General features: G+C 35.2%; 1 protein-coding gene across 2 annotated transcripts; it reads right to left on the reverse strand.

Moving 5' to 3' along the window:
• Positions 1 to 1,816: 1,816 nt before the first annotated feature.
• Positions 1,817 to 8,557, reverse strand: mrpl12 (mitochondrial ribosomal protein L12). Of its 2 annotated transcripts, XM_079401609.1 has the most exons (6): positions 8,183 to 8,348; positions 7,043 to 7,196; positions 5,890 to 6,918; positions 5,331 to 5,408; positions 2,356 to 2,493; positions 1,817 to 2,099 (listed from the first exon to the last, which is right to left on the reverse strand). In XM_079401609.1, the coding sequence occupies exons 3-6, from the start codon at positions 6,097 to 6,099 to the stop codon at positions 1,983 to 1,985; spliced, it is 543 nt and encodes a 180-aa protein (XP_079257735.1). In that variant the 5' UTR covers positions 6,100 to 6,918; positions 7,043 to 7,196; positions 8,183 to 8,348; the 3' UTR covers positions 1,817 to 1,982. The 2 variants fall into 2 exon arrangements, with proteins under 2 accessions (XP_079257735.1, XP_079257734.1); XM_079401608.1 differs by lacking the exon at positions 7,043 to 7,196 and having other exon boundaries at positions 5,890 to 6,082; positions 8,183 to 8,557.
• Positions 8,558 to 9,320: the final 763 nt, after the last annotated feature.

The raw sequence follows: 9,320 nt of genomic DNA on the forward strand, positions 1-9,320 counted from the left end.
TATGAGTTGATTTTTATTTGCTATTTTTAGGGCTTGATCTCGTTCCTTCATGAGTTTTATGATATCTGGGTTTATCCAGGGTACAGTGTTTCTGTGTTGTTTGTGCGTGATTTTTTTTGTGTGAATTCTTTAATAGTTCTCAAGTGTTTTTAGAAATATTTGGCTATATTACATACACATATATATATATATATATATATATTAGGGATGCACGATATTATCGGACTGATATCGAAATCGGCCGCTAATGACTTTAAATGTAAATATCGGCATCGGCCTGACATGCAAAATTATGCCGATATCTTGCCGATAATGGGAAGGGGTTAACTCGCATGTGCTCAGGGTGTGCTAGCGATTAGATCACGTCAGCAATGTGGCTCATTCTTGAAGCAAAGTTTTGTCTGAATGATGAATAGATTGACTGTTTTGGATCGCTGCATTTAATGTGTGAAGGCATGTACAGAAAGACGCGTTCGGTGTGGGATAGAGTAAACAGTTATAGCACAAGCAGGGGCAGCAGTGACAGCCTCCCCCAGGTCCTAATGCCCGTTCGGTAAGTAGTTTTAATAGTAGGGGCGCTGTTGGCCTACTTCTAATTAAATTAAAAGTAAAATAGCCTACACAAATAACATTTAGACTGTGTTTCTGATTAAATAAAGCAGTAATTGATGTAATAAAATAAGTATGTTTTGATTTAATGGTCAGAAGCTATAGCTTACATGAAAAAAAAAAATCACAAACATGACACTTGTAAATTAAATAATTTTATATATACTGATTTATTCATTAATGTGTAACGTTTTATTTTTTAAACAAATCATGAGCTCTAAAAGATTTTCAGAATTTTTACAACTCTTTTGTTTTAGACCATCTACAAATGTTAAATCTTAAAATAAAATATTAGGGTTAACACTGCATCTTTCTGGGGGAAAAAAATGCAGAGATTGATATAGTTGATTTATATTTATTTTCAAAGCTTCAATGTACTGTTAAAAAACCTTTATTTTTTATTTAATTCTAATAAACAAGTTCTTGTTAAAAACTAACCAAAATTAATAATATTTTGCTTATAATTTCTGCACAGGAGAGACTTGGTGTTGTTTCCAAATAAAAGGAAATATATCGGTATCGGCATCGATATCGGCCAAAATGAGTTGAAAAATATCGGCATATCGAATATCGGCAGAATTCCAATATCGTGCATCCCTAATATATATATATATATACACATATATACACCTACACATATATACACCTACAGGTGCTGGTCATAAAATTAGAATATCATGAAAAAGTTTATTTATTTCAGTAATACCATTCAAAAAGTGAAACTTGTATATTAGATTCATTCATTACACACAGACTGATATATTTTAAATGTTTATTTCCTTTAATTTTGATGATTATAACTGACAACTAATGAAAGTCCCAAATTCAGTATCTCAGAAAATTAGAATATCAAGTGGCAGTGGTCCCTGCCAGAAAATGCTAAATATCTCTTTAAAAACAACTGAGATATTATTCAGTGTGCAGTGATCACCAATTACTCGCTTGACAAAAATGGTATTTTATAATGCATTGATTATTGCTCTATAAACCATAATGATACAATTACGATCAGTACGGTATAACATGTTTATTTAATCACAAGCAATAGCATCACATCCCTTTGTCAGGACATCCCCAGTATCAAACACACAGACCAGCTCCATCCATCCTGCCCAGGACAGCACATGTGTAACTAAAGGTCAGATGGAGGAGTCAGTGATGGGTGGGCGTTTGCAGGCTCAGAGCCTGTTAGAGTTCAGTCTGTAAGTTCAACACCCAGACCACTTCTTGTGGACCAAGTGGTCATTTTAAAGGCATTATTTGTTTTCTTCAAATTCCTTTTATCTTTTTTGTAAAAAAAAGAAAAAAAAAAAAAAAAGAAAAAACAATGACTGACAGGTAACAAGTGATCAATGAAGGGCCAGCGCAGATATTCATTCCAGCACCACAGAGCCTCCTGCTGCTTCTAGTGCTGCTTTCAGTTTTTCTGCTTCGTCTTTAAACACATTTGCCCGGATCTCCTGAGGTAGAGACTCTACAAGCTTCTTGGCCTGTAAATGAGATGAAAACCCATCATAAACTGAGTCCTTTAGAAATGAAAATCAACAGCAACTCACATTCATGTGTAGCAAAATCTAGTGAGCTGCACTGCTGTCTGCAGACTTTTGACACACTGGAAACAAACTACATAAACAGCAACTGATATGTGCTAATAAGAGACTGAAATAAATTTAGATTAGCCTTCATGCTACTGTGGACTACAAAAAAAATCTTCATATTACTTTGTAATACTTAAAAACATCTTACCTGTACAAGATTCAGACCTTCCATGCAATTCTTCACTTCTTTAATCAATTTCACTTTGTCAGCTGCTTTGAATTCTGTCAGTTTGACTGTAAAATGGGTTTTCTCTTTCTTTGCAGGTGTGGCCTCCTCCTCTACTGCCTGCAAATTCAGTTAATCATTACAGCAAAATCGTCACAAACAAAACCATTACATTTGCACAAAAATATACAAAATATTTAGAGCCATTATAAATGTTTTGTTTTTTTCCCTCTCAAAAAAATGTTCCATAAAAACCAGATTACAGTTTACCAACAAAGTTTAAGATAAACTTTGTTTATCTTAATTTAGATATTAAATCCACATAGGAGACACACATTTCGGAGGAAAAATATATCGTTGGTCGTCGCCCCCTAGCGTGCAGGCGTGAATTAGCAGAAGGCGAACATTCGTTTCGCGCTCGGTGAAAGCAACATTCGTCGGCGTTTCGCCTCGATTTTTCGCATCGCGCTCGGTGTGGAAAGGCCTGTAGGTGTTGCATTTTAATGCTTTTTTTTGCCTATCCAGTTGAAGCCACTAGATGCGGTGCTGCTACGTTGTAGTGTTGTCAAAAATATCGATATTTCGATAAATATCGATACTGAAATATCTGAACGGTACCAATATTAATTTCCCGAAGTATCGATACACCGATACTAGCCGAGCTGTCACTTTCACTTCTCTCCAAAGGCGCGTGGACAAGCACCACACGTGACCGCACTCGTCTCCCTCGCTCTGGTTCGATAGCAAAAGTGAAGTGAATAGAAAGATGACTGCTCTGGTTGTTAAAGAACACAGCAGGAGCGCTATCTGTAGGATCTATGATCTCCGCGATGCAGAGAACGTGCACGGAATCGTGGAATCCAGTCATAAAAACGGAATTTACAGTTTAACGCGGAATGTCACGGAATTTGTCAAAGTTTGGATGAATTAATCAAAAGTAGGTCATTACACTTAAATCAAATCGCGATATGGACTAGTATCTGTAAATATTAAGCTGCAAAAGTGGATTTAAATATGAATCCTGCATGTTCTGCGCGTCTCTGTGTGAATGTGCTGCACGTGCGGTTGTGTTTATGTGGCGCTCGCGATGATTTCAGCGTCTGCCGTCTCAATGAGGACATAAATACATCAACAATATCTCCAGAACTGATCTGAAAGGCACTTTACGAGCATTTTACCATTTAATTTGAGTAAAACTAGCATCATATCATACACAGACAGAACTTTAGAAGTATTCACGGCAACCCGTCAAAATAAAAGTTCAGTTTAACAGCCTATTAAAGACCGTGTGCCAGAAATAGGCTATATTACTATTATTTAGTAGAATGTACATAATACTACTACTGTTAATTTTTTTAAAGAAATAATCACAAAATATTTTAATTTTAATAGTAAATCCCCTTCATTTGCCAAAAATGTAAATGTTTAATTTTCATTAATTCAAATATAAATTAATTAAAATTGTTTTATGCCTTCATCTGATATCCAGTAACATTTAAATAAACAACACAGAATTTCTGAGGGGGAAACACATTTCATAAGGCTACTGTAAGAATAAATAAAAATAGTTTGTATGCATTCAAATAATAGACATGCTAAAACACAGAATTTGGTAACAATAAAACATAAGGTGAGAAAATAATAAAACATTTCATACGGCCCTAAACGTGTCATTTTTGTTACACTTTTAATAAATTAAATGTTAAATTGTATAATTTTCATGATTTTAATGAATTAGAAATGCTTTTAGATTAATAGCATTTAATTTGACCATTAAAGAAAAAGAGTCCAGAAAAATTAAAACGGAAAAAAACAGAATCCAGAAAAATTCAAATGGAAAAAATTTAATGTAGAAAAAAATAAAACAGAATTTGGGGAAAAATAAAACGGATTTCATAGGGCCCTATGTCTGGAAATATTTTGGTTATGAAGCAAATGAGAATATCAACAAATAGAACTTTGGATTTTAATTAGTACATATATTAGTAAACGTTAGTTTCAATTAACATTTAACTAAGATTAATAAAATATTAATAAATAAATCAACAAATGCAGTACCTCAAGACATTTTTTTGTTCATGTAAAATATACCGCATGTTCTCGACTTGTTACATTTATCTTTAAATTAAAAAAAATTACCCCCTTAATATTGTGGCAGTTTTTTTCTCCGTGGTATCGAAAATGGTATCGAGTATCGATATTTTTCAAGGTATCGTATCGAAGTTAGAAATTCCAGTATCGTGACAACACTACTACGTTGTTCATTCAAATATTGCGGAAAAAGAGAACATCAATGCGGAGAAAATGTTGTTTACATCAAAACTGAAACCAAGCTGTTCACACAGAGTGCATAGTTATCGCATTTTATATAGAGAGATCTATCACCGTTGCACTCACGCCTTGCACAAGAGACCTGCCTGTCTAGAAAGCCATGTAAAATTAATGTAAGTTCAACTTTGAAAAAACATGTCTCGAGACTTTATAGCAGTTTTTCCCTATCCCACTGCTTATGTTTATAAATTAAAAAAGTACCCTTTGTGATTGGTATTCATTCCTTTGTATTAAACTATAAATACATACATGATGTCGTTTTGTTTCTAATTGTTTAAGCAACATATATATATATATATAGCTTATAAACATTGTTTTAAACATTATGCACTTTTTCAAAGATAGTCTTGTTATTTTATTGCTTTGAGGAAACGTGCATTAGTAATATTTTGCTCGATGCGCCCTCTTGTGTCCTCAGGAGGGAAGCCAAAAGCTTTTTTCCCCTGACTGAAAGTATGCCTTTTAAATTCAAATATAATTTGAATATTGATAATATTTAAGTACGAAATTCAAATAAAATTTTTCTGCCATTTTGACAGCCCTACTCAAAGTTCCTAAAAACAACAACAAAGTGCATCATATGTATTGTGCCACATACTGGTCTTGTACGACTAATAAAGCTTTACCTCAGCAGCAGGAGCAGCTGCTATTGCTGCCATTGATCCCATGGGCATCATTCCAACATCATGAATGTTCAGAGTTTTCTGACGGGGACAAAAACACATTTATATCAGTGTTTTCAGTAAAGATGATCACACACTATTAGAGCTGGGCGATATAGTGAATAATCACAATTTCAAATTCAGCAACATCTTATATAGTGAAGAACTATATTTGACCATTAAGTTTACAAAAGATTATACACTTAATGCCTATTTATTTCACTAATATTATATTAACTGCAAGTTTTTCTTTTTTTTTTTTTTTTATATACTTTTAGGATTGGCATTACACTACGAGTGCACATTCAATACAAGTGCACTTCTTGTTGTGTCAATAATAAATAATTGTATCGTTTATGTCATAACTGTGACACTGGTGTATATGAATTAAAATGATTAAATATCATTCTTCTTTGTGTTCATTTAGAGAGAAACATATCTTGATTTTTTTAACTGGATTTCTGTTCTATTTTATGTCTTGCATTAAACGTTATTCAGCTGGTGTTTTGACAGTGTGCTGCACCTTTAGTAACTCGTTGAGGTCTGACACTTCGATGAGCGTGAGGTTGGCAATGTCATTGACCAGCTGTTGGATTTTGGGAGAGTACTGCTTAGGCGCCCCATCAAGAGGAGGTGTTGCAATGGCATCAGACGGACTGACAGGGCTGGTCTTGAGTGTTCGCAGGGCACACAGTGCTGCTGTCTGTAGGTTGTGTCTGTAAAACGAGTCCATTCAAACAATAATGAGCACATAAAGCAACAACAAATATCACAGTGCATCTATTCTCTGTAAGCAAAAGAGCAGCAAATCAAGATATTAGAATGACTTCTAAAGGACCATGCAAGTAGACTGCTGACTAGAAGACTGGAGTAATCATGCTGAAACTTCATATTTTAAATTGTAATAGTTCACAATATTACTGTTTTTACTGCATGTTTCATCAATTAACGGGATAGTTCACCCCAAAAAAAAAAAGTCATTAATTACTCAACCTCGTGTCGTTTCAAACCCGCAAGAGCTTGGCTCACCTTCGGAACACAAATTAAGATATTTTTGATGAAATCCGAGAGCTTTCTGACCCTGCATAGACAGCAACACAACTGACAGGTTCAAGGCCCAGAAACATAGCAAGGAGATTGGTAAAACAGTGCATGTGACATCAGTGGTTACAACCGTAATTTTACGAAGCTACGAGAATACTTTGTGCGCAAAGAAAACAAAACTAATGACTTTATTCAACAATTCTTCTCAGCTTCATAAAATTATGGTTGAACCACTGATGTCACAAGGATTGTTTTACTGATGTTCTTACTATCTTTCTGGGCCTTGAACGTGTCAGTTGTGTTGCGGTCCATGGAGAGTCAGAAAGCTCTGGGATTTCATCAAAATATCCTAATTTGTCGGCACAAATAGCCTCGTGGGCAGTGCGACATACTGCACCGTTGCGCTTTGGGTGTCCCAAGTTTGAGTCCTGGCTCACGGACCTTTCCTGACCACGCCCCTCCTCTCTCTCTCAACCACTTCGCTTCCTGTCTAGTATACTGTCCTATCCTAAGAAAGGCAAAGACGCTGTAGTTCAGATTTTCTGCACAGTGGAAGGAGACCATCAACTTCACTAAATTTTTCGCCCATTTGAGGATAGTACCCAATGGAAAGCCAGATGGGGACTGTGTACCTCAGTTAGTGTACAAAGTATGGAAGGCCCTCTTCTTTTTCCTAAGTATGTCCATCAGTCTTTCCACTGGGTACCATCCTCAGATGGGCTAAAGAGTTTGGTGAGGTTGGTGGTGTTTGTGGAACATCCTGGACTGCCGGCAAAGGGGTTGTCTCTAGTACCAAAAATAAATCCATAAAAAAAAAAGAAAATCATAATTTGTATTCTGAAGATGAACAAAGGTCTTACGGGTTTAAAACGACATGTCAGCGAGTAATTAATAAACAATTTTCATTTTTGGGTGATCTATTCCTTTAAATGCAGCCTAGGTGTAAATAAAAAATAATAATTATAAAAAAAATGTAATCTTACCAACCCCAAACCTTTGAACGGTTTGTTTCTATTAAATTGCATTATAAATATACAGAGGAGTCTAAACATTTGAGACCGCAAGTGAAAATGGATCCATTTTGCTTTTTTTGTTGCACAATATGCTGGCAGCATAATACTAATACGAGTTTCTTCACTTGAAGAGGTTAGCGTAACCACTACTGACCTTTAGTACAAAGGAGTTCACATGGTGAATGTCACAGATGTGCTTACATTCAAAGAGTGACTCAATAATAGATCATATTAAATGAACATTATATCAGAGCTTCTTAATTTCAACCATTTAAAAATAGTTTCCAAGGTGCAAATGAGAAAACAAATCCCAGATCTTCAGTGTGGTCTCAGCCTGCATGTCAGCACACAGCTGACCACCATTAGAAATGTATAGAGGAAATTACACATTTATGATTCATTAACAGAAGTCACGTGACCTTCCACACCGGTACACGGTCATTCTCGTTTAGGTTAGATGCATTATAAAGTAAATTTCAGATAAACGTTAAAACAGTATATTAACTAGGTTATTACACGCATATAACTTTTGACGTTGAGAGAATCAGATCTGTTGCAGGATAAAGATGCATCTAATCTCATGTCAGAATCTTCTCGGAGCACATCACAGTTCAGATTTGTGCATTTGAGATTTTAATAATATCTGTATGTGTGTTTCATTGACAGCGACACTGCTGACACCTCTAGTACGTGAAATATTGTTGGTAAATTCTCTGTCCTTGAGCGCAGGCAGACGCAGGGGTTTCTTAAGGCTCTTACCGGTGTGTGTTTGCCGCGGTCCGCAGCGCGATCCGGACGCAGTATCTGCTGCAGTACATCATGACCCGAGAGCACGACTCAACTCAGTGAACGCGACAAAACGACAGGTCAGTTCCCCAAACACCTGTCAGACCTCCTCTAGCAGAAGCACATGGCGTCCTCCACTGGCTCTTCCTGACCTACCCACAATGCATCGCGCCGGAGGGAGAGAACTTTATTTAAAATAATCCTGTCACGTTGTTTTACAAAACCCCTTTTCTTAAATAAATGTCTTAGTGTCAAGATAAATAGCCTCATAAAACAATGGGCAAAAATGAAAGAAAACGTACAGAAAAACCTACATGCATGGGGTTTTAAAATAAAAGTCTCTGAACTGAGACGCATTACATAAATTACATAAAAGTCTCTAAAACAAATCCTAGAAATGCCGAGCTAAAATATTAGTAGGCAATCTATGAAATAATGCCACTGACATAATCTAGCTATATTTAAAATTAACTTATTTAAATTAATTTATTTACTTACTATATGGGTCTATCTGAACTGCAGGTTCCTATAAAATAAATTAAATTAAAATAAAATAAAATTGTTCTGCATGCATAGGTGCTCCGGAAAAAATCAGGACAGTCTCTCAAATCCCTCCTATAATAAAAAGACCCTTTAATGGCCACTGTGCTTAAAACAAATAAAATAAAATTAATATTTAAAACAAAATACTACAGTGGCTGTGTAATAATAATACACAGAGCTAATCACTCAGCAAGACACTAAGCAAAAAAAGTGAGTTGTTAAATAAATAAATATATGGTCGAGCAACCAATGTTGGAGCATTTGATATAAATTAATTTATAAATTGATTATAAATTAACCCTCAGAAAATGGATTAACCCACTGAACATTTCCATGAACAATGCAATTTTCTGATTCTCCCATACAGTTTAGTTCACTTGTGTGGCTATAGCTCAAAATGGGTTTTATGTGTTATACTGATATGCGTTATGGCCAAATTAAACAACGGTTTCAATCAGAATCAGAAATTTCAGAGTGCTGTATAAAATACAATATCACCCTACTTCACAAAATTTCCCAGATAAAGGTAATTTGCTTGCTCTCTTTGGTTCTTTAATAAAGTTATATT

The sequence above is a fragment of the Barbus barbus genome (assembly GCF_936440315.1).
Source record: "Barbus barbus genome assembly, chromosome: 3".
In the NCBI taxonomy this organism is placed as follows: Eukaryota; Metazoa; Chordata; class Actinopteri; order Cypriniformes; family Cyprinidae; genus Barbus; species Barbus barbus.